Here is a 25,554-nt window from a genome sequence, read left to right on the forward strand (position 1 = left end):
GCAATGGATGCACTAACATCACTAGAAATCTTTTGAGTTCTTGAAGTTTTAAAGCCTAGCTCTGTTACAGACTTTAAGCATTTAAAAATTACTTCAGTCTTGAATACATGAAGCTTCAAGCCCTGACAGGATGAAGTTAAATTTCCTAGTTAAAATGCTACAAATCTTGTTACCAGTGCTGGATTTTTTCTGTACTGGTGCCCTTCCCCAGCTTGTATTTCCTTCTACTCCCTGCCTTTGCCCTGATTCTGTTTTTAGAAAGGAAGGGTACTCTATCTATTAAACAGAGGGAGGTGTCAGAGCAGTGTAGCTGCAGTCCTTTATACAGAGAGCATCTGCTGTGTAAACATTTTCCTTTGTTTCTTGCAGCTGTTTTTTGGTTGAACTGCTAAAGAGAGTGAGGGAGGCTCACACATGCATTAATGTAGGGTAAGCTTTGATTCCAGGCCTCATGATAGCATACAAATTGGTTACATTGGGCTGATAATAGGTTTGGTTTAAGACAGTGAGAAGTCTGGGGCACTTGCCTGGCATCATAGAATCATTAGGTCTGGAAAAGACCTCCAAGGTCATCAGGTCCAACTTTGACCAAATACTATCATGCCCAGTGAAACACCATGTAAAAACCCAAGAGTTTCCTGTCTGTTCTCTGACAGCAAGGGTCCTGCAGCTGAGACCCTTGGCTACATTCCTGTGATGCTGATGGAGTGAGTGCTGATGAATTCTGGAGCATGTTTTGAGAATGTGTTTTGTCTGTTGAGACTCCAAGTTTTCAAGAGCATAAGTCACTGGAGCTTGTGTCTGCATGTACACAACATGTGAGAGAAAGTTTATACCAGACAAGTTTTTACAGCAACATAAAACCTACAGCTCCTTCTAATAGGCACATACAGCTTATGACTCCCACACAAAATAAATTTGTTACTTGCTTGTACCATCATCACCCTGTTCCATATTGCAGAAGTGAACCAATATCCCTTGTTGTTGAAGCACTTAAGTGGTCGCAAACACACTCGTGATGCTGAAGTGCTAACAGCCAGCTTCACTTGGAGTCCCTAATAATGCTGGTTTGGTTTCAAGGAATTCTGAGCACCTACTCAAGTCCTGTTTGCTAACGCAGTGTAGACAAACATCACAGGCCAGGCAAAGCATTGAAGAACAGGTGGTGGAACTGCCCTGAGAAGTTACTGCACACCTCTACAGGCATGAAATAATTTAAGTTCAGTAGTACTTCAACCTTAAAATGAGTTTACACATCTGTAAAGTATCTGGAGGCATATATTGGGTGCTTGCACCCCAATAGGACCTGGAAGGACTCTAGTACTGCCACGTGAATGAAGAATAAATGAAACTGAATCATTAGCTCTGAAACATGGAATATGAGCATTTGAGACAGAAAGGCAATAATGGCCTAACCTGTTAAGTGAGTTACAAGCAATAATGCTGATAAGTACACTGACACTTTCAGAGCTGTCCCTTTGTCCAAAGAAGGGTCAGAGAAGATAAGTAATACTTGTCAGTTTAGGAAAAGCTCTGAAGTTTGAAGTAGAATTGCAGTAATCCTCTCTTTGTAATTACAGGACTTAAGATGAGGGTGTTTGTGAAAATGTTTTTAAGAACAGTTATTCTTTAAGTATTTTATTATAATGGATTACTATGATTTCATGCCACTGAAACTATTTCAAGACATTCTTTGCTTTTCTTCCAAGAAGTTAAGGTCAACAACCCTTCCAAGGACAAGTTTGCTGAACATTTCTCACATTGTTTTAGTGAAAGGTTCTTTAGAAGGAGGAAAAGCTTTTAATGCCTAGTAGAAACTGTGAGAACTGGTAGCTCCCAGGTTAAAACCCTGACTCAAGGAAAGAAACTGGATGGTGGCACAGACTTTTGTTTGGCTGTGTGAGAGCCTGAAGAGACAGAATTTCATGGCTGAACAGAAAGAAACTATTCCTGCAAGCCAAAACTATAAAACGCACATTGTGAAAAGCAAGTTCTTGCTCTGATGCCTGTATCTTCATACCTTTGTGTCCTGTTTCCTGTGTTCCTCCTGTCTTTGACCTCAGCAGGACAACACTGCTCCAAGAGTGCATCACCATAAGCCAAAGGTTCTGTTACCCTCAATGTGACAAAGATAAAATTGACAGCAATTTGTCACAGTACAAGATAGCTTGTACTGGGCAATTAATTTGGCTATAAATAAGAAACCCAATTGGTTCCATAAACTGGCCCCTGGGCTGACAGACAGGAGCATCAACCAATTATGTTCCATCCTAAGCTGAAGACATCTCACAGGTCAGGAGCTGGGCTATGTGGGGATCAGACCAATTAGCAGTTGAGACCAGGGTTTTCAGATTCCCTATATATATATTAGGTTTGGACACCAAAACATGCTGTTTGTCGCATGGAGCTTTGAGGTGTGCGTGTTGTCCCTGTCTCCAACCACCTATCTGATGGAACATGTGGCCTGTAACATAATAGCAATTTAAACCATTTCAGCAGTGTCTTGCAGAAACAAGCATTAAAAAGCAGTATCTCAGCATAAACTGAGAAATTATTGCCCAACAGAAAGACAGGGAGCTTGTTTACAGCCTCAAAGCCTGCTGAAGCAACCAGGGAGATGCCTTCAACCAAGGAACATAGAAGTATTTTACCGATTTTTCCATTACTCGTTTCCCACACCTGCCAGCATCAACAGGTTGGTTTTTTTCCAGTCCCCTTCTGCAATCTCCTCTGAGCCAAGACCTGGATTCTGCTCTTGCACCAACTCTAACAAATGCAGAGACAGCTGTATTCCATCTCTTTTGTAAGAAAGAAAAAAGCCACATCAACTGTGAATATTATAAGCCATCCTGGATCCTTAGGAACTTTCTCCTTTAACAGAACGTTGTTTTTTCAGCTGTGATAAGAGAGCAGAACACGGAAATATTGACAGGCATGCCAAAGGTGGCACCCATAACTCATTAAATGCCATGTTTGAAGTCTGCCTTTTCATTTACATTAGGCCCAAGGTCAGTTATCTAGTTCCCACTAAGGTAAAGGATTGGATTTGAAAAATGTTATGAGAATAAATGATCCCATATCACTAGCAGAAATGATACACAGCTGTTTCCTACCAGTGGCAGTGTCATTTATTCCAGGCAGGCAATGGTAGATGCAGTTTGACTGCAACACAGCCAGGCTAAAGACAACATGCCACACCAATACGACGATGGACATTTTGACTTTCATTTCTCTTTTGGAGTTCCACATTGACATTATTTTCATATAGGGTACGGAAGAAATGCATTTCAGTCATAAGATTAAGTAACAGGTCTTGCCAAAAACATAATTATGAAACTGGATAGACTGCATTATCCCTTCTGGCCTACTGATGTTTCTTTTACAATATTTCATAACTTTCCTTCCTCCTCAGGCTTTCTGGAGGAAAAAATATTCATAGTAGGGGCAAGTGAGTAGGAGGAAGGTGATAAAAATTGAAGATTTCACATAAAGTTGCCATGTCTTCCTTTGTTGCAGTATTTCTATGGTTTCAAGAGAAAATCTGTATTTTTGGATATTAGGAAAAATTTCTTCACTGAAAGGGTTGTCAAGCATTGGAACAGGCTGCCCAGGGAAGTGGTTGAATCACCACCCATGGTGATAATTAGAAGACGTGCAATTGTGATGTTTATGTACATGGTTTATTGGTGAACAGTGCAGTGCCGGGGTAACTTTTGGACTAGATGATCTTACAGGTCTTTTCCAACCTAAATGATTCTGTGATTCTAACCTGAATCAGTTCTGAGGTAAAGGCTTTTTAAAAGCAAAGGGTGTGTTTATTTACCATTTATAGACTGTGTCCTATAAGAAAAATACAAGTCAGCGGTTCTTGCTGTTGTTACCTACCAAGGAATATCAGGAGCACTCCCACCATAATTTGTAGGGTGAGTGACAGACTGATGAGAATGACCAGTGGGACGTAGAAGGAAAAGGATGGCCCTTGCTCCATGACAGCTTTGAGCTGGGAGGCGTTGGCCATCAGGAGGGCGATGTCCAGCATGCTCTCGGCCGCGCTCTTCTTGTTGGCGTAGTGGTTGATGTTGATGGGTCTGTTCCTTTGGAACCACTGCCGCCTTCTGTGCTGGAGCCAGCAGAGAGGAAAATGGTTATTCATATCTCTTAATTGGTGGTGAGTGAGACATCACTTGGCCCACCAAATGATTCCTGTGATTGTATGGGCAGGGCCACAACAGTGCTGAGATCTTCTGTGCAGTTCTCCCACTGTTACCCGCGTCCTCCAGGAGAGCAGAAAACAGTGCCTGCTTCTATTGCCCTTTGGCACATTTTCCAGCTTGCCTGCAGGATCAGTTTAAACAGTCAGCATGTTTCTACCCTGGGAAAAGAAGAGACTGGAAAGGCTGAAAAGTTTGCACTGAGAAAAAGTTGGGAGGGAAAAACCATTGTAACACAAACCAGCAAACAACAAAAATAATGTTGTTGTGACTAATTTACTCCTGAAGGCACTTAAAAATACAGATATTTATTAAATTCACTTTCTCTCCTTACACATCCAAAAAGTTCTTTCATTAGTCATGAGTCTTCTTTTAAGGACTGATGTGAAGTTGGCCACTGTGTGAGCTTTGCTTGCCCTCCTTTCCTTGCTACTCCTTCCTCCACCATGCTACTGTCCAGGGCCATCCATACACCCACACAGAGATGTTTTTCCACTGAACTATCATATGATGTCCAGCTGCCAAGAATTGCCCAATTACAAGGGAATCTTTTTTCCCCCATTTTCACATCAGCTGGTTCTGGGTTGTTTCATTTGTTTTTTTTTTTTATTTTTTAAATTGGTCTGCACACAAACAGGAAAATAAAAACCAACTGCAGGGCAAACTTAGGGCCAGTTAACCCAACAGGATGAATGAGTGTTTCCTGATGATGAATTCATGTGACCTGACTTGAAATTTGACTGCTTGTCTCCCAGAGGTGCCTACTTCTCTATAGATTAGATGCAGCTTAGAGTAACTAGGTTAGATTTAGCTGCCCAAATCCACGAGAAAGGAAGAGTAAGTGATGCTCTATCCTGCTGTCTCTGAACAGGCTAGGAATTTCATTCTTTCTGCTCTTACTTCCACACTTTAAAAATAATAGACAAATATATGAAAAGTAAGCTTATGGTAGCTGTCTTCTTTAAACCTACTTCTTAGAGACTTTTTTACTGCCCAATGTGTTCCTGCTTGCCAGACTCCTGTGAAAGAAGTCTGGCTTTGCAGGTTAGCTCAAATGCAGAAGACACCTCCTAATTACTCTCCTCAGCAGCACTAAACATTATCAACTCCCAAGCCAGGCTTGCCACAGTCCAGGCCTAAAACCGTCGTTTTAAACAGGGTAGATATTCATGTACACATTGCCAGTTTTTTCAGGGCATTTAAATACCAAACTTGACCTGTTTTCACCAGACATGTCATCCATCACAAGCCTAAGTATTTGACTGAGTGTAATAGGGCAGCAGCAAATGCCAGAGCTTTTTCTCAGCCTGTGATCTTGCTTCACCAGGAAAAATGACCTGTAATCATGAAAACCCCAGAAACATTCACTTCCTGTCTCCTGACTGATTTTGGAAAACCATAAAACAAAAGTCAAAAAAAAAAAGAGCAAATTAGCCTTGTCTTCTGGGAGCAAGCTGAAGACCACTGCCAGAGGTATTGAAGCTGATGCAGTCAGTACCACATGAGCACTTTTTAAGACCAGGCTGTGTGTTACACAGCAATATATACACAGGTAATGAAAGAAGAGATGTTGCCTTAACCCCAGGAGAGTGACAGTCTGTACAACAGAAATTATAGTAGAACTTGGTTATGTGGTTTTATGGTTTCAGGGCATGCAGCAACGTGTGCAGCCCACAGCACCAAACAACACTTACTGTGCTGTGATCACCCACAGGGCCATGCAGAGGGAAAGTGGAATGTCTGGAGATTTTCTAGGATACATGGAATGCTTTTCCTGCAGGTATCACTTGGCAAAAGAGCAGTATGCATTGCATGAGACCTGCTTCAGTCTCAGTGCAACCAAAACACCTCCTCACACATATTCAACATTCAAATTCCTTGGTAGAGACAAGCTAAGCCCTCGTGTTTGTGTCTCCAAAGGAGTTTGAGCAAAGCCAGCAGTGAGTTCACATGTGTGTAAGAGCCATGTGCAGCTGGGACTCCATTCCCTGCAGTATTCCCAGCCTGCTTTCAGGTCTCCAGTGCTGCAAAGCTTCAGCCTCACAGCACAACAACCTGCCCTGATGGTCTATGCACAGTTAGACAAAGGACAGGAGTGAAAAGCCTCTCCCTCCTGCTCCATCTGTGACTGGAAGGATACCATGGAAGAGCTGATTTTCACAGTGACATGCTGCTGTTCCCACAGGCACTACCACTCTAGGTCTCCTCATAGAAGCAGGGGCTATTTGCTTTCCCAGAGCACTACACTCTGTAAGGACAAAGCTACAATGCCATGTTATAAAAAGGCATGTTTTTGATTCTGTAAGATGGAACCTTCACTCCAAGACTGGTTCACAGTCCCTCTGTGCTAGTACAGACTCTGCGTCTGCTTTGCTTTGCTCCCCATTTCAATGGTACACCCAGAAAACTGAGTCCCTTTCAAGTACAGAAAGGATTTACTGGTTACATTTATTAAAAAGCAAATACCAGCAGCTCTGCAGCAAATGTCCTTAGGTGCTGAGTGAATCACAGGTAAGCCCCACCTGGTGATTCAAAGGAAGGAAACAGCACTGAAAATGGAAATATTTGAAAACAATAAAGTATCTTTGCTAAATACAATAAATTGTTATAGAAAGTATTACAGCAGTTTTCTTTCTATTTGGGGTTAGCTATTAATGCAATTTTATGGGCCAACAGGCTTGACTGAAAATGAGAATGGACCAAAATGACCTCAGGGTTTGTAATGCCATAGAGAAAGCTTCCTGAAAATCTTGTGTTTAGAAGTAAGTGTGAATTATAAAACAATGGAAACTTGCTAAATAATAATGAAGCTGTGCAGAACTAAAGCTGAGCCATACTGAACTTAGTGGGGCTGCTCTTTATTGTGTTCTGAAAAATTCTTCCCAATCCTAACTGTTAAAAAGATGCTAAAAAGCAATTTTGTTTAAGAAGTAATTTACTATGGTTCTGAAGTACTAATCTTCCAGAAAAATACCACATGGCTAATTTTTTCAGATCTTTGAAGGGAAATTTCATGTCTGGAAAAAATTCCAGTTAAATCAAAAAAGAGATGGATCAGACATAAAAGGAATAATACATGACTAAAATAGAACACCATTTCAGAACTTTTTTTTTTTTCTAAGATCAAACCTACAGTTACAGGATTGAACCAGCAACTTTAGACTAGTATTTAATAATACTTATAGTTGTAGAATTTCTGTCCCTATCTCCATCACCTACACACAGAAATTGCAAAGGGCCATATATGGCCACTCTGAAATTAGACTTCCCCTCCATCTCAGAGATCTTGCTGATCTAAAAACAACCAGGTAAAATATTCAACGAAGAAAAAAGTATTCTTCCAACAAAAATATTTTAAGCCCTATCAGTCATGCAATGGATGATTACAGAATCACAGAATAGGCTGAGTTGGAAGGGACCCGCAGAGACCACCCAGTCCCACCCCTGGCCCTGCCCAGACCCCTCAACAACCCCACCCTGGGCATCCCTGGCAGTGCTGTCCAAAGGCTCCTGGAGCTCTGGCAGCCTCGGGGCCGTGCCCATTCCCTGGGGAGCTTGGGCAGTGCCAGCACCCTCTGGGGAAGAACCTCTCCCTGAGATACAACCTAACCCTCCCCTGACACAACTTCAGGACATTCCCACAGGTCCTATCACTGATCACCACAAAAAGACATCAGTGCCCCTCCTCTGCAACTCACAAGGAAGTTGTTGACCCCAGTGAGTCTCCCCTCAGCCTCCTCTTCTCCAGCTGAAATGACCAAGACTTCCCCTCCAGGCCCTTCACCATCCTCGTATCTCTAATGGATCCTTTGTACACCTCCTCAGAAGATACTCTGTGGTTTATCCTTCAAAAAAACATCAGATCACATGTTCAGCTTAGCACTGACTCAAGAGAGAAAAACCCCTATTCTGGCTCTGGAATGAATCATCAGTTTCATTTCCCATGGAAATTTCATTTTGAGGAGAGAGGGGAGATGTTCACCCAAGCGCCAGCCCAGTGTAACACTAACTAGCTTGTGAGAACTCTGCAATCACATGCTGTGGTTGCAGGCAAATAAAAGGCAAAAAACTCAGCACGTGTTTCTATTTCATCGACGTCATGATTTTCCAGCAGCTCTAAAACCCTGTGCTTAAGAAGAATCACTTTTATACAAACAGAACATGCAAATATGACTACATCAAGAAAAAAAATTGTGGCAATCATGTTGACTCCTGAGAGCTAGAAAAGTTAATATTAAAAAAGGGAAAAGTACAGTTTGCTGAGGGCCAAGCACTCTTTTCCTAAAGCTGTACTGGTCGAGGATCCAGTTAAAATATTTCTACTCATTTAAATTACTCTAAAATAATCAGCACACCTCATGACTAAATTTGTGAAATGAAGGAGTAACTGAAATTTGTTCACACAGCTATTTAAATAGAAGTTTGCTCCTGTATAATGTTTTCTGCCTTGCATTATTACCACTCATTCCAGTCATTTGGTCTTACAATACTATTACTCACAACTGGGCTGTAGACTGTCTATTTTGTGTGGTTAACACACTGCTTGCTTACTCTAGCTACTTAAAAAAACAAGCAAGCAAAAACTTAACACCAAGTTAAGTTAGTATCAATATTTGGAGTATATAGAACACTTCAAATTCAGTTTGATATACGTAATGAGAACATACCATTTTAGGCTACATGCAGCAAAATAATTTCAAGTTCCTACAGGCTGGTTACTTGCAGTATGATGCAAAGAAACTGCCATGTTTCAAATTACTTTCATGTTCCAAATTACTCCTGAATTAATATATGGACTTCAACACGTTTTTAGGAATAACATGATTAAAACCATTTATTTCTACTATCCAATTCTCATTCACCTTTTCCATAGCTCTTCTTTAACTCCTTCATCTAGCACATCCTGTTATTTTGGAAACACTGAACTAGATTTTACAACATGGTAGATGGAGAGTGTTTCAATGTGTACCATGAACAAGGAAAGCAAGTGGATGAAAAAACAGTTATAATCTGTATTTGTATAAACAGATCCTTTTAAGAAGAGATGAGATACTTCTGCCAGGTGTAATCACACATATTAGTCACTGAGGTGTGCCACACCACTCCAATCCTAGAAGCAAGCAATTTCATGCTTCCAAAAGCCTGACATCTGCTAAAAAAATGTATTCAAATGAATGCTGGAGTAAAAATAAACCACATCAAACCACTGTGTGACCACTTGTTCAGAACTACTGAGAGCTTAACTGGTCTTTTTAAAATTTTTGCTTTGATTTCTTTGGAGGTAACAACCACAAGCTGCATTTCACGTCAGCTCTTCTGTATGAGAAGGTAGTGGTCTGTGGTGAAGGTGTGCAAGAGAGTCGGTTTTGAGGAGAGGACAGATGCTGGGACGGGCAGGAAGGAAACAAGGGTGACCCATGTTCCGATGCCTGTGAGCATTCCTCAAAGCAGACACACTTTTGACTCCAATACAGAAGATTCAGGCAGCTGCAGATGGTCTCTCCAGGTTTAGGTGGCTGCTGAGCTGGGGGGTTCTTTTGCTTGTGGGAATTGTGAACACTGACAGATTTTTTTAAGCTATCTTCTATTCAGATATGGGTTTTTGAAAAATCTGTCCCCATCTGCTTTACCTTGCATATACTTTGTGCGTGTGCGTGCACATGTGTGTATGTGTGAGAAAATTTAAAAAGTGTTTATGAAGTTCACTGAAGTGCCACTGTATACATTTAAAACAATGGAATAGCATCTCTCACTGCTTATTCTTTATATGGCACTTATTAAGAACTTGAGCTTTGATGGGAAAGATGTAACAAAATGAGAGTTGCTTGCAACTGAAGATAAAGTAAAACAAGAAAGTTGCTGAAAAATTATTGGAGCAGACCACATTGGGAAAAAAAAAAACCCATCAAGAGTACTTGTGATGCAATCACAAAGCTGCGTCAAGAAAATGAGAGAACTCCTGAGAAGTGAGAGGTTTAGAGGAAACCACTTCAGACCACCAGTTTGACCTGCACATCCCAGCCTTGGTTAACTTTAGGTAGGATTTCCAGGATTTATTAAAAACAGATTTTTATTTTTCTTGGTTTCATATCCATGACTCCAAGGGTTTGTTAGGGAGGGAGGGTTGGAGGAAGGACAGATGTCCTACACAATCAACCCAGTCTGTCTGTAACTAGTATGTTTTACCAGTGACACATAAGAGGGTTTAGTACAGCGGTTTCTGTGTGGCAGAGACTTAGACTGGAGTAAGAGCTGCCTTTATAGTTCAGTCCTTTCCAAAACAAGATAAAAGACACTCTTTTACCCATCTGTTTTCTTCAGATAACTGGCATGTTCTGCACACATCCTCTATACTTAAACGGAATCCGGATGAATATTTCCCAGTGAGGATGTCTGGTCATGTTTTGACTACACATAGTATGAAAAAGCTGCGTATTCTTGTTTTTATTTTGATTACTGCATGGAAATTAACCATACGGGCACAACCATTTCAGTAACTCCTCCTAGTTTTATAATTGGTTATTCAGTCCCCCCCAGCCCGCTGGGTGGGCAAAGCCCTGCGGGTGCGGGAGCTGCGGGCGGGCCCGGGCGAGGAGGGCCCTGCTGACAGTGACAGCCGCAGGGGCCAGGAGCGGCCGGGGATGCTCTGCCCGGCCCTGCCGGCGCCGAGTGCGCCGAAGGCACGTAAAAACCCAGCGATCACGGAGCAGCACCGACCGCCACCGCACCGCGCGGGGTCCCCGTCCCGCCCGGCCTCGGGAGGGACACGACGGGAGGGACACGGCGCCGGGAAGGACGCGGGCGCCGGGTCCCCCCGCCCCGCCGGCCCCGGCCCTCACCTGCTCGTCGGCCGCCGACTCCGCGCCCTCCGCCGTCCCGTTGAGTTCGTGGGTCTCGCTGCCGCCGTCCATCGCGGGCCGGGGCGGAGGGGAAGGGTCCCCGCGGAGCAACGGCTCCTGGAGCTCCCGGAGCCGGCCCGGCCTCCCCGCAGCGCGCGCGGGGCCGCTCCCGCCGCCGGGGCCGCCTTCCCCGGCCTGCTCCCGCTCTTCCCCCGCTCTCCCCCCGCTCTTCCCCGCCTCCTTGCCTGCGTCTCCCCGGCCTCCCCCTCCCTGCCCGCGGGCGGAGGTTTCCGCGCAGGGCCGGGCCGGGCGGAGCGGAGCCGAGCGGAGGCTGCACCGGCACCGGGGCCGAACCCGGCCAGCCCGGGCTGGGCCGCAATTCCCAGTGCTGGCCAGGAATCACGCTGCGTATTGTTCTGTGTGTAGGAAATCGGTAATGGATGCAAATGACTCATTTCAGAAATCTGTCTTGACAAAGTGGAAGGGTAGAGTTTGATTTTAAGAGCTCTCTGATCAGTGTTTTTAGGGTTTCAGTCTTTTTTTTTTTGTCCTATATATTGTTCTATATGTTTTGTCTCCCTATGCATATCTTTAAGAGCTCTCTGATCAGTGTTTTTAGGGTTTCAGTCTTTTTTTTGTCCTATATATTGTCCTATATGTTTTGTCTCCCTATGCTTTTTTTGCCACCTCTGCTGTGACAACAAGCATGTACAAAACCAACATACAGGATGGGATATCAGAGGAACACTCAGATGTATAGAAACAACTGCCAGCGAGAGCAGAAAGGTAAAATATAAATGTAAGTAATTGGGTTTTATGTGACCACATGTAATCTTTTTTAAAGCCTGAACTGCTCATCTGCACCCAAAATGTTCCTGAGTAGTTATTAGTGCAGTAGACTAGGAAACACTTAATTTGGAGACAGCAATAAAGTTTGTTGTTACAGTCCATAGAAAATGGAAGAAACAATGTATTATGACAGCAAAGATGTATGTGTATAAATGACACTGTTCATAACTAGTCCGAGGCTTGAAAAGGCACATTGCTTTCCTTAATTTTTGGGTTTGTAGTAGCTAAACTTCAGTAATACACTCAGCTAGGCCAGCCTTTATCAGCTATATTACCTGTTCATTTAACAGTCATTAAATATGCGTGAACCATAATTGTTGCTGCATTTGGATCCCAGGACAACTTGGTCAGAAACCTCCCTGGTTGCAAGCATCCAGTGACATGTTCAGAGATACAGCTGTATTTTTAATGACCCCTTTTTCATCTTCTGTACTTCCTTGCAAATGCATTTTGAGGATCTTGTTTGGCAGTTGTAAAGGTTTGATGTGCTCTAGTGAAATTATTCTGCCCTTAGTCCTAGAAATGAGAGATCTGCTCTTTGGACATGACCTCCTGAGTGCTAACTCCCTTTGTGCTGCACAGTCATGTGCCAAGGAGACGTGAGAGTAGGACCTGCTCTTAATCCTGTGGGAAATGGGTGTAATTTCAGTGGAACTGGGAAACAGCCGAATTTGTGTTTGTGAGACATACGGTCTGAAACAGTAGTTCTCTGTTGAAACTTTGTGTTTGTCAGTCCAGTATAATTTTTTCAGTATAATTTTTTCAACAATAAAATTTCCTGTTATCCAGCCTTTGAGTTAGTTCTGTGGGTTGAATCTGAAAAAAAAAAAAAATCTTTTAAAATCTTTTGCTGCTTATGGAAAAGACCCTGTTCTCCCTACATGGAATTAACCTCAGACTCAGACTGCGGTCAGAGAGAGGCAGAGGTGATGTGATCAGTCGGTAGCCATGGAATGAAACAACAAGACAGCACTCTGGTAGATAGGTCTTGTTTGTGTGTCAATTACGAAAAGAAGCCTGCAAGTGTTGTTGCAGGAGTCTGAGTCAGGGGTTCTGGTTAGTGTTTTGCCAACCAGATACTGGAGTGTGCACAGACAGTGGTCCTTGGGACCACTGTCAGAACAGCCATTAAAATCTGGATGGGAATATTAGAAACAAAAATAAAACCCCACTGCTCTGCATCTTAGCTATGAGAGGAATTTCCAGTCTCTATTAGACTGTCAAGCTGCTAGTAATTATTAACCATTTTGAGGTTTTTTTCCTCTCAAAATCACTCTGATGACTGTGTGACAGGCCAAGAATGATCATAAATGCAGAAACAATTAGAAAGGACAGCATTTCTTTGAAATGCTCCAGAATAACTTGAACTGCAGGGCTGCCTGGCAGCCCCAGGAACAAATGTCAATATCAGAGTCCTGAAAGTGACCTGAACCTTTTTATTTACTCTGAGCTTTCCTGAAAAGCCAATGATCAGGGCAAGGGATAGTGCCCTTCCTTCCTAATCAGTAGGACCAGGAAAGACATTTCAGAACATTTTCCAGACATTCTAGAAAGACATTAGTTGAAGGTTCCCTGTCCATGGCAGGAGGGTTGTGACAAAATGATCTTTATGGTTCCTTACAACCCAAAACATTCCACGATTCTTTGATTTTGGTTTTGCCTGCTCACATGCAACTGGTGTGGGTTTAATATCTGAAGCACATAAAGAAATTTCCAGTCTCAGTTTTTGGGAAGGTAAGTGTCAGCAATCACATTTCTCAATTTTGGATTTAAAATCTTGAAGCCTGTGATTAATTTTTTTTTTTGTTGTTGTTGTTGTTGTTTTGTTTTGGTTTTGTTTTTTTTCTTAAGATGTGCTGCCTTGCTTGGCACACACATGTTTGGAACAGACTTGCTGAGAAAGAGAAGGCTTCCAGCAGTGCTGGACTTGTGCCAAAAGGAAATGGGTAAGCTCCTATGTAAAAATGAGCAGAAACATCTATGCAAGTGGTTTAGCATTAAAATGGGGATGTCTGGAGTTTGTGAAAACGCTCTGACCAGAATATACAATTTACCAATACTCTCTTGGATTATTTTTGATGCATTTTGAAGTGTAAGCAGTTAATTTTCTCTGTAAAGAGCAAGTACTACCCATTACACAAAGGACTTCTCTGTGCGGTAGCGCTCACTTCCCCTGGGCTTGCTGCCCTCCACACAGTCGCACATTGCTGTGCAGTGTGCTGTGTTCACAGCACATCAGTTGTACACTCGAATCAGCCTCTCAGCTGCTCTATTCTGCCTTGTACAAACAGCTGTTCCATAGTCTGGAATGCTGGGTGCTGTTTGGTGAGCAGCCGACGTGCCTGCAGTGCAAATGTCAGTAAGGCTGTGCCTGGCAGGACTGATTTTAGGGAGAAGAGGGACCCAATGGCTCCAGGCTCCTCTGAAACGGAGGTGGCTGGGAGTGCTCATGGGTATCTCATCTGAATGTGAGGTACAGATTTGCAGCATGGCCACGAGTCGTCTGGAGACCGTGGAATTGTGCCCGGGCCCGGCATGGCACGGCAGCATGTTGTCTGACTCCAAACCTTGTGTTCAGAGACAGCTGTGTGATCCCCCAGCCTGGCCCTTTACACAAATTATTGGCATTCCTCCCTGGAGAGCCTGATGATCCGTTTTTTTACATATTTTTTAGATAGTGATGACAGCCTGCCAGGTTGTCAGGTGGTTCTGTAATTCTGGAGCAGGTACTGTTCTCTAATTCTGGAGCACACTTCCTGAGGAGATCTGGCACTCCTGGCGTAAGCTTTCTATTAACTCCCTCCTGGAACACCTGCTTTGGGGTGTGCTTATACTGCTGCACCTTTCCTGCTTCAGCGAGTGTGACAGGACAATGCTGTCTGAGAAACTAGATACAGCCTTGTACTTAAAATAGGAAAGAAATGTCAGGAGTTTGGATAGAAGAGACTCAATAGCAGGAAATAAAGCTCCTCTTTTTATCCTTGGTCTTAAAGACTTCATAACTTTTATACTTTCTGGCTGAAATTGCATAGCTTAGTCTATTTCTATATATTAATTTCTTCTTTCAAAAGTCCTAGTAGAACCTCTGCACCTTTTTTAACCACAGCACATATATATTTACACACTACTACAATTAGAGGATGTGGGTTTTTTGCAAAATTTATTGAGGAAATTGTAGAGTTGAAATGAAATGGTATATAAATTTGCAAATTTGGCATGGTAAGGCTGGTCTAAGAGTTCTGCTTGAGCATTGTCTTTTTAAAAACTGTGTGTCAATGATTTCTCTTAGGTGGTAAAGTGTCTTGCTCAGAAAATCACATTTGCATGTGCCTGAAGCTGTGTAACTTAGTGATTTGTTGCAAAATACACAAACAACACAGTGTTTAGGAGGCGGTGGTATGTTTTTAGAGGATGTACTTCAGTGTACTTCAGTTCACTTCAGAGGTGCTGAATCTTAATCTAGGTAATGAATGAGATCAGGAATCAGTTGCATTTACTTTCCCAGACTGTGTTGTCTTTGTTCATTCTAGCCAACAGAACTTTCTTACGATCAATAAATTATTTTTATAGATTTTATTATATCAAATAGGTGGACAATTATTTAAATACATCTATGTGCAAATCTGGGATTTAATGTTTACTTTTGAAAGGTGAATTTAAACTTTTTTCATCAAATGTATAGGCAGTGATAGGTCAGAAATGACCCATTTGCAGTAATATACCCCAAAAGAAAGAATTCAAAGAAAAATAAAACCTGGTGTATTTTACAGGGTTGTGCAGAAGCGCAGCAGTGGTCTAGAAGAGGGAGTGGAAGGAGGTTATCTGTAAAATAATGTAAAGTAAATAATGCATCTATTTAAAATGCCAGGTCTCATTACAAGTGTGAATCTGAATTGTATGTCCCCACATAGCTTGTCAGCAACCAGGTAAATAAGAGAAGAATCAAACCCTAGAGCTACTGTTGGGAAAGGGTAATTCAATGAAAAGACTAATCTAGTTAAATGAAAAGGCCTTTGTGTATGGAATTACTCCCAAATGTAAGTCATAGCACAATGCATGCTATTGAAATGTGTTTTAAAAAAATAGGAAAGGAAAAAAGGAAATAAATGAGCTCAAGTTCAAAGGGTTCTTTTGTATCAGACTCATGTTTTCAGGAGCGGTTCCCAGCTTCCAACATGTACGGAGAGAGGAGGGAGAAAGGAAGGAAGAAAAAGACATTTCCCCACAAGGCAGGGCACCAGCTCCGCAAGTGACAGCAGTGCTGAGGCCCCCAGGAGCCCAAGCACCTGCCCTGCCATGGCCCAGAGGGAAGGCATGAAGAAAGCGGCCTTCACTAGCAAGGTGCAGCCCGGCCCCATTTGTTGTGTTTTTGATTAATATTACTAACCTTAAAAACCCACAAAAAACCCCAAAACAAAAACAAACAAACCACCAAAACAACAACAAACACCAAAACAAACAGACAAACCCACCAAAACCAAACCAACACCCCCCCACCCCAAAAAAACCCAAAACCCCCCAAAAAACCTAAGAAACCCAGGTGATGTTTGCCAGCTATCCCAGTTTTGCAGCATCAGTCAAGGCTTTAGAGCTGCTGTGCAGCAGTAGGATTGTGTCTGTGCGCAGGGCTGATCCCTTTTGGGCTTTTTGTGCTCTTTCAAAACGGAGTTCATGTTCCACAGTGTGCAATGGGGTAAGTTTATGTGCTTGCATGTACCATAAATACTGCAAAATAGGCTTGTGAGTGTCACTGATGTGTGCAACATGGGAACTCACATCTCTGCAGTATACAAGCAGTGGGGCTGGTTTCATTCTCTAGAAAGAGTTCCTAGTTAAGGTCTGTTTTTTTTTCTCCAAAATTTCTGATAGCTTTTGCTAGATTCTCTGGATAATCCAGGTTGAAAGAAACATCAGGAGGTCAGCTAGGCTAAGATTTTGCTCAAGTAGGGTAAGCTGTGAGGTCACACTGGGTGATTTAGGGCTGGCTCATGCTCATTGGCCTTTAAGCATTTTTTGGTAGTTTCTTTGTCATGATAATATTTCAATATATGAATTTGCAAATATAAATTTACATCCCTGCCATGCTTTTTTTTGCCAGATTCATAGACAGAAGCTTTTTGAAAGCAAAGAATTTGACAATATGACTTTTCATTTGTTTGTTTGGGTTTTAAAGAAAAGCACATTAAATCCTTAGGTCTGGATGATTTAAAGTGACCAGATAGGTACCAAACACAGATTGTTTTTTACTACTGACACACAGTTTAAAATAGTAAGAGGAAAGTCAAGATCAGATGGAATTTTATGGCCAGAAATCACTATTGTGATAATTTTGCTTGAATTTCATGCAGCACCACTCACAGTTTGCCCTGTAGCTTGTGGTTGAACCAGAGAAGGATAGTTGGCTTTGTTGGAGTCCTTGGCATCATTTTTAAAGCTGGCATTAAAAAAACTTGACAGCTTTGGGATGTGGTAAAATCTCAGCCTATAGACTAGACTGGACTAAAACCATTAAATATGACACATAAGGAAATTTTAAAATCTGTTTCACCTCAAAGTGCTGAGTGGCCTCAGCAGAACCTGTAGACATTAATTCTGCCTGTGGTCTGCATTCCCCTCTGCAGTTATGGTGAGGGTTGCCTGTAAAAATACAAATTTTCTGGTGTTTTACTGGCAGACTATTAGAAAGACATTGCAAATATTTCTCTCTTCTGGATCATGTCTCCAAAACCTCATATATACATAAGGGCTTTTTCTTGCAAGACCTGTTGTCTGATGAAAGCAGCGCCATCTGGCTTTGTCTTTCTTTTTTTCACCAAATATTTGTTGCAGTGTGTAAGACTAATTTCAACACAACCAGTTTATTAGCACTGTTGCCATGTTTTCACTTCACTAGATCCTCATACTTGCAATTATTTCCCATTGTTGATTTTTCTACTTTTACTTGACTCTTGTGTTTTTATTAAATCTGGGTGATTGTACTACTTGTGAATTATTTACTTTGACTTTGAGTCAAAGATCGTGGAAGTAATAGTGCATAAAATAAGTATGAAAGGTATCAAGGAAAGGTATCAAGAATATAATAATGTCAGTTATATAGCCCATGGATATATAAATGGCTTGTATTTACAGGGTATTTGTTATAATTAATTCCTATCTGTTTTCATCAAATCTTTGTAGAAACTTACATAGAATGTAAGTTTAGGGTAACTGCCCCATGAGGATGCATATTTTACTTTTTTAACTTTGCTGTGACAGTTTCTGCCATTGCCAAACTGTGCTGCCAACATCTCTGTTTAATGCTCTCATTACTCGTGAAGCAGTTGTACATCAGTCCAGTGTTACTGAACTACTGAGGTGTGGAGGAAATTTCCCGTAGATAAATGGCACTAAGATCTGCAAATGTGATTTTTAAACCCTCTGTCTAGTCAGAGATTAAAATCAATGGTTGGGCTTCTACCTAAAGAAATCCTTTCATTGAGCATCCTGCTGCTGAATTTGCCTGAAAGCTGAACCCTGGTTAACTCAGCTCCCTGAAGGTCTGAGGATGGAGCGGTTCCCCATCTGTCCCAGGAATGTCCAGATTATATTGACAAGACTGAGGTCCCTCTGGTGTACAGGGCGAAGATGCAACTTTACTTTAAATCACAGGCCTTAGAGGAGGTAAGCTGGTAGTACTGGATAAAAATTTGGTGTTATGCCCAGAAGTGCAAGAAGTTTAGGGTCCCAGACCAGCATGGAGCTATTCAGCAGTGCTTTGGTTAGCATAAAGAAAGTCAATCCAAAATCACTCTTTTGCTGATCTAGCAAGTATTTTCGGGGGAAGTGAAAATAGTGTGGGAGGCAGCGTGAGAGGCAGTGTGAGAGGCAGATCACCATGACCCTGACAGTGACAAAGCCATGGTTATGGTGTCTGGGGCACAGGCCTGAACCTCCTGTTGGTAAAGGAGTTAGCTGGGTGCTAACACTGCTGCACTTTATTAGGCAAAACACACCGCTTCATTTCAGAAAAGAATTTCACACATCTGCTGGAGGAGGGAAAGTCATTCTAGGCTGTGAATCTTCATTGAAGCTGGGTGACTTGAAAGTCTGAGGATAGAAGGAGAAAAAGTTGCTGCCTCAAAACATTGGCAAGCCAGGCATGCTAATTAGAGTAAGCCCCAAAGGGAAATCCGGCACTGCTGGCCATGTCCAATCCCATTGTGATAAAACAACTGGGTGCAACCACAGAATCCCCTGATTTGCTTTGGGATCAGCTGCTTCAGCATGAAGCACTGCTAATTGCAAGTTCTGTCGTGGATCTGGTTCCTAAGGGAGCTTGCAGTGACTAAACACGGGCTACACCTTGTGCTTGGAGCAGAATCCAGGTGCCTGCATTTGCACACCTGTACTCTTATTCACTGCCAGCCTCCAGAGGCCCAGGGAAGGCTGGGCTCAAGGTGTGGATGCAGGCAGAATTTAATCTTTTGGGATAGAGCTGTCTCTGTGTAGGGCCGTAGAGAATCACTGCAGTGCGGTGTCTGTCGGGAGGCTGAACTGTGAGGCCCTAAATCAGTGTGATGGATTGCAAAAGGGTTATAATTCAAGGGTAAGTCATTAGTCCCTTCTGAGGATTTCCTTCTTGAGCACCACCAAACAATTTTTCTGACTTCCTAAGTAGGCAGGAGGATTGAGAAATGAATTTCTCTTTCCCTTTGCTGTTACTTTCCTGCAGGATTAATATACAAACCAGAGGTAATCAATGACAGAGACAGGAAACATCCTAATGCTGAGGCCAGGGCAGTTGTGGTTTGGATGCTGTTGTGTGCTGCATCTCTAGCCACTTGTTTTTTATTTCAGAAGAGAAACTCTAATGGTAGTGTTTAAGAGTAATAAATACTTGCACCACAACACTGGGCAGTCTCAGGACCTTTATAAAAGCATTGCAACTGTAGACTCAAAATCCAGAACAGCAATTTTGAAAAGGTTAAAAAAGAAAATGACCAAGACAGAAATTAACACCTTCATATTTTTTAAGAAAGGAAAACACAGAATTTCAGCCCATCTTGGAAATGCTACATTTTTTTAATGTCAGTGGTGTATAAAGATGAATGAGGAAGATGAGAAAGAAATCTGTACGTGGACTCCTTAGCCTGGCTGCACCATGCCCCAGCCACTATGTTTATGTTATGGTATAAGCCTTGGTTTATGTTATGGTGTAAATATTGACAGGTATTATTGTCAACAATGATGTTTAGTCTCCTTCTTGGTAAGTAACATTGCAGATTTCCCTGGCAGATGCTTTTGCAATGGTGCTGGCTGTATGGGAAGTGAGGCATTAATACCTTGAGCGTAGACATTAAAGAACTGCTGTCAGGAGAAATGCAAAGTGTGAGAAGTAAAACTGCTCTGATGTATTTAATTGCTACTGGTCGGTCACTTACCTCCTAAAACCACATTTCTCCCAAACCTAGCATACCTGGCATGAAAAGCTTAAAACTGGGGCTGTTTTCCAAACCATCTGTCTGAAAATGTTGTAGGAAAACTAAGATGTCCAACTGTCCCAACTTGAGGGGTGCCAGTTTCTGATTACATGTATGTTCCAAATAATTTTTGTCTTAATGTATTAAATAAATCAGAATTAAAACTCCAGAAAACTTCAGCTTTGATATCTTTGTCAGATCCATTGGTAGTTTCAAAGACCATATAGTTTAGACACCAAGACGAACTTTAACATCCTGGTTCCAAAAATCTTTAAGTTTTTAAAGTGTTCTTAATTGTTTTTCAGACTAGACATAGTCAAGTGCATCTTATTAATTTGGGTGGAGTCTTAAAAGCATCTATATAATTGGATAAGATAAGAAATATGTGTATGAGCTAGCATGTAAAGAGATTCATCCTGTTCTGTTCTGGCAGCAAAGCTCTTAGGAAAAGAAATTAGGTATTTATTCCACTTTCACTGAGACATGGGGTCAGTGTCACTTTCCAGGAATTTAAAATTATTTTGGCAACCTTAGGGCAAAGTCTGAAGATGACTTCACAATGTAAATCCTCCCAACATCCTGCCCTTAGATGGTGTTCATCCAAGCCATAGAGAAAACAATGCAAAGTGGAATTGCACTGTTATATGGGATGAATTGTTGAAAATCAACATCTAGGATTCTATTATTGTTATTGAAGTGGCTCCAGTTTATTAAAGGAAATTTAATCCAGTAAGTATATACAAAGCTTGCCTGTCAGTTTCTCTGACTATCCCACAATAGATTTTCTCTATTTTAATTTTTTTTTTTTCAGTAAATCTGTCAAAAGCAGTAGGAAAGGGCAGAAAGGGCATCTTTGGTCAGTGCTCTGATTCAGTTTAGTTTGTTGCTGGTCAAGGCACAAAATATATGCTCATATTACCATGTTGTAGTAATGATCCAAATAAATTATTTGCTTTGCTTTTAAGCAGTGTGCCTCGCTGTAGACAGCATTACTGTCCATTCAGGAATTAATTGAAAGTACAATTAAGGACAGTTACACAAGGCTTGAAAAAACCACAGCCCCATAGAGCCAAACCAGCACAAATTAACCAACTGCATGTTGTAGTTCTTTAACCTGCTTTGATTCTTTGGGACAATTTGAAAATGGCTGGTGTGTTTAACTTACGTTTTTCACAAAGGTTTTAACACAACTCTTAAAATTCCTGAATAATCAAAATAAGGGGCCCTATTAAATCGTGACCTAAAGCCTGGTTAAGCAGCTGCAAACAAAGAAAGTAAAAAAACTGTGTCTGTAGGTAATACTGTGTGAGAACTGAGGTCCAGGATTTCTGCCCTTTTGGGAAGGCTGTGGGGGAAGCTTCTGCCTCTGTGCCTGTGGAGAGTTTTCCTGGGAGCAGATCTGCTGTGGAGCTGTGCTGTGGTGTGGAAGGCTTTCCCTGCAGCAGGACCTGTCATACCATCACATCGAGTGGGCTCCAGATAGGCAGAACAAAAAACAGCTTTGTGCTGAGGCCATCAGATGCCCTGAGATTTCTCTGTACTGAGGAGTCTGGGTGTGCACTGAAACAAGAAAGCTGCTCTCAGTTTCCAGCTCAAGTTAGAAGCCAAAAATCAAGAGTATGGTGAAACATGCCTTCAGAAATTACTCATAGGAAGCAAAAGGCTTTTAGTAAAGGTAAACCAGGTCTGTAGACAGTACATTTGAGGTTAGTCTTTCAAAGTACGATTCTAGAATACAATCGTAGACGTTTGCACAGGTTTTTCTGCTATGCCACTGAATTAGAGAAAGCAGAGTAAGATTTAAAAAGTATTTCTTGTGTCTCTCTGTGTATCTGCTCAGGTTTAGAGATACAGCTTGCTTTGATTTAATAAGTTCAAGGACATCTAGGGCCATTCTCTTTAAACACAATTCATTACAGACTCACTGTGAAAAGCACCTATGTGTTACTGGAAAGGCCAACAGCCTAGTTAAGGAGGTCTGCAGACATATGCAAACATAATTGAAAAAGCTTTTTCATGGGGCTAGTGATTTGAGAAACAACCTGGCACAGACAGGCATTATCTCCCTAATATCTATACTGAAAAATGCACTGGAAAGAGAGTTAAACTGCCTACCCCACTTCAGTGTTTATGTAGCACAGCTGTGTGTGCTGGCTGCCAGACAACATTCCAGAGTCTGCCAGTGCAGAGCAATCGTCCTGATGCATCTTTAAAGACACTTTGGATTGTTGAGGTGAAGTCGCTCACGGGCAGGGAGCTGCTACCAACACAATTTCCAAGTTGAGCCCCTTGCCTGTCATGCCTGTGTGTACTCTGCATCTTTTATAGGAAAGTGCTCCCAGTGACCTTAGGGAGGTGACTGACAGGGAGTTGGGCCGGGTGAGCCCAGTGTGGCTTTCCCAGCCTGACCCATTCTATGGTTCTGTGATTCTGTAGTGGAAAGAGAGCCTGTATTTTTGTGAGTTCATCCAGGTCTTGTCAAAGTTGAAGCAAATCCTGCAGTGAGCTTTTGCTGTGTTGCACATGAACCAAGACTGTAGTAAAACATATAAAAATGCTTGTGTTAAAATGAAAGAAAAAAAAAAAAAGACATTTGATACCTGTTGTGTAGCTTGCGTGTTTGATCTCCCTTGCCTACAATAGCTTTTCTTTTTTCAGACTGGGTTTATACAGAGTCTGTAGCTGTGGGTTTCTCTTCTTAACTGGTAGTCTTTTATAGGAATAATATACACTGGCAGGAGAAAGAACCAGGCTGCTTCCAGGATAAAAATATATTGCCTGTATCAAATGTCCCATTGACTTTCACAGCCTGTGTGGGAAAAAAACCCCCTTATTTAAAATCTGTATTTCTTTGGGGTCTTGTTGGGCTGGTTTTGGGTGGGAGAGGGCTTTATGTAGAATGGAAATGAAGTTAAGTGAACACATACAGAGGCAAATACCTTCATGTGTGCTCTCCTCTGCCAGTGCTTTCCTTCCCTCATTTCTGGGGGGTCTCCACAGCTTCCAACCCCAGTTGCAAAGGTGACCTTTGGTTCTGGCAGAAGATTTCTTTTCTGCTGAGGTGTGGGCTGGAAGAGCAAACATATCCTCTTTACAGAGTTTACCAAACCTCATCATTGTCAAACAGGGTCTGAGACCACTGGTCAAGGGGTTTCTCTGTTCAGACTGGAGCTGTAGGAGGCATTCATACAGGTACATAGTGGATTGCTGGTAGCCCTCCTATTTGGAATGGCCATCATCCTCAGGAATTCTAATCTATCACATAAAATGGAAAAGCCTTTGATTCAGACAAAGGTTAAGTGTGTTACTCATTGTTCTAGGTCTGGGGCTTGAATTAAATCTTGATAAAAACCATAATGCTCCTGTGAGCACTTTTCAGCTCTGAGTAAGTGCAAGCCAGGTCCAGGGAACAACACCCTGCAAGTCCTTGGGAGAGGTGAGGTAATAACTCTTGGGTGGATTCAGGCTGTCAATTAAAATTTAATTATAGCCTTTGGCAATATGAGAGCACAGGTTGTGTCTGAAGCCTTTGTGCAGTCCTATAAATAAGTTAAAGCCATTAGGCGCATTGGTCATCATTTACAAGATGGGTCTTGCCAGTAAAGACAATGAACATTGAGTGTGAGACTGTAATTGTGATTACAACTGTGTACTGACAGAATACAGATCACCACTAGTTTGTTTAATGTGAGAACTCTGCAGCTTACCCACCTTACCCATTGCTTCAGACAGAATGGGTGTGGAGAAAACCTGAAATAGGACTGACTTCCCCTAAAAACCCAGCAGAAGTTGTGAAGAGATGGTAGGTCTGGGTAATAGGAGTCAATAGTCTCCCTCCTGGGAGCATCCAGCTCCAGGCAGCTTGTTGCTAGGCAGAGGCACAAAGGATACATTATACGCTCTAAAGAGGAGTCTGTACATTTGATTTTAAGAAAAGAGCTGATTTTTTGCCAAGACATTTACATATTTAGATTTTTTGTTCTGGCGTTTGATATTAATTTTAAAAGCCGTCCATAATTTGCATTGCTGACTGTTGTGTTTTAACTGTGGCACAATTCTAACACCTCCCATTATTTTTTTTCACCTCTGCAATTAACTTACGTAAAATCAGGGTTCCTGGGCTTTTTCAATTTTTTTGAAGAAAATTGCCTAGAGTACGATTTTACTGTGTAATGGCTTTTTCCAAGTGCTCTTGTTCATTCTCTTACACAGTTAAGCATGTGTTCTTAAAATGCAATAGTGGTAATATCATGCATCTGCAATTACATTATGGAAACATTATCTTCATGGGATGATGGGACTTCAGGGACACAGCATAGTACAGATTTCCACAAAAGCATCTTGAGGTTATTTTACCAGCATGGTTATGTCTCTCTAGGCATGCCTTGAGACTTCTTCAATGCTCTTGGACAGAATGCAGAATAATAAAACCTGAAAACTAGATTTTCCTTAAACTTTTAAGCAATTTGACTTGGAGTTTTTAATCGCTGAAAGGTTTAAACTGCTGTGGGAGTTAATCAATACATGTATCTACATTTATATACCTGCATTTACACACATCAGACAACATCTTGTGTATGTGGGTGCTCATGTAAATCTTGTTGGAGTACATCTATTCAGTGGTCAGATATCCACAGATTTCTTTTTCTTTCACTTTTCTCAGCAAAAGACAGGCATCATAGAACCTTAAAGCTGGCCTTACCTGTTGGCCTTACTACTCCACTACTGCCCTGAGCAGCCTGTTCCAATGCTTTACCACTTTTTCACTAAAAAAATGTCAAGTTTTGCTATTCTTTTCCATTTCTTGGAAGCTGTGCAGAAACATAATCTAACCATGCTGCTGCTGTGTCCTTGTGCATGTCTGGAATGACCATGCTCCTTGCAATCTTGGCATTACCTTGCTAATAACTCAAGCTCAAATCACTTCTGTGATGGAACCCACAATACTGAGCTTCCAGTAATCTTGTACGGGTGCAAGTGAGTGTACTGGGAGTGGAAATGGCCTTTTCAAGTCTCTCTGAATTGGAAGTACCTCTCCTGGCTTCTGTCTGAGATTACCGGCACACCCAACATTGCTGGGGCACGTGGTTGTTCAGCCAGCCCAGCCTAATGGGGCACCACTCAAACGTTAGCCATATGTCCAAGCAACTCCTGTTTGCCACCATCCCTTAGGTCTGCTTGTGTTTTGTCCAAGGT

The 25,554-nt window shown here is 41.9% G+C and overlaps 1 protein-coding gene and 1 long non-coding RNA gene across 5 annotated transcripts in view; one reads left to right on the plus strand and one right to left on the minus strand.

The window, feature by feature from the left end:
• Positions 1–11,185, minus strand: part of NINJ1 (ninjurin 1) — a 36,911-nt gene extending 25,726 nt beyond the window's left edge. Inside the window, exons 1-2 of one of the 2 annotated variants that reach the window (XM_064431928.1) lie at positions 11,051–11,185; positions 3,886–4,115 (exon numbers count right to left, since the gene is read on the minus strand). In XM_064431928.1, the coding sequence (XP_064287998.1) occupies positions 3,886–4,115; positions 11,051–11,122 (302 nt within the window). In that variant the 5' untranslated portion in view covers positions 11,123–11,185. Of the gene's footprint in view, positions 1–3,885; positions 4,121–11,050 lie in introns of both variants that reach the window. The other variant, XM_064431926.1, reaches the window with a different exon arrangement.
• A 164-nt stretch (positions 11,186–11,349) lies between these two features.
• The window catches only part of LOC135307505 (uncharacterized), a 33,328-nt gene continuing 19,123 nt past the window's right edge, over positions 11,350–25,554 (plus strand). For 2 of the 3 annotated variants that reach the window (XR_010368245.1, XR_010368246.1), the window contains exons 1-3: positions 11,350–11,483; positions 11,756–11,849; positions 13,751–13,845. This is a non-coding gene — a long non-coding RNA (uncharacterized LOC135307505). Of the gene's footprint in view, positions 11,484–11,755; positions 11,850–13,750; positions 13,846–16,039; positions 18,560–25,554 lie in introns of all 3 variants that reach the window. The other variant, XR_010368244.1, reaches the window with a different exon arrangement.

The sequence above is a fragment of the Passer domesticus genome, chromosome 9, assembly GCF_036417665.1.
Source record: "Passer domesticus isolate bPasDom1 chromosome 9, bPasDom1.hap1, whole genome shotgun sequence".
In the NCBI taxonomy this organism is placed as follows: Eukaryota; Metazoa; Chordata; class Aves; order Passeriformes; family Passeridae; genus Passer; species Passer domesticus.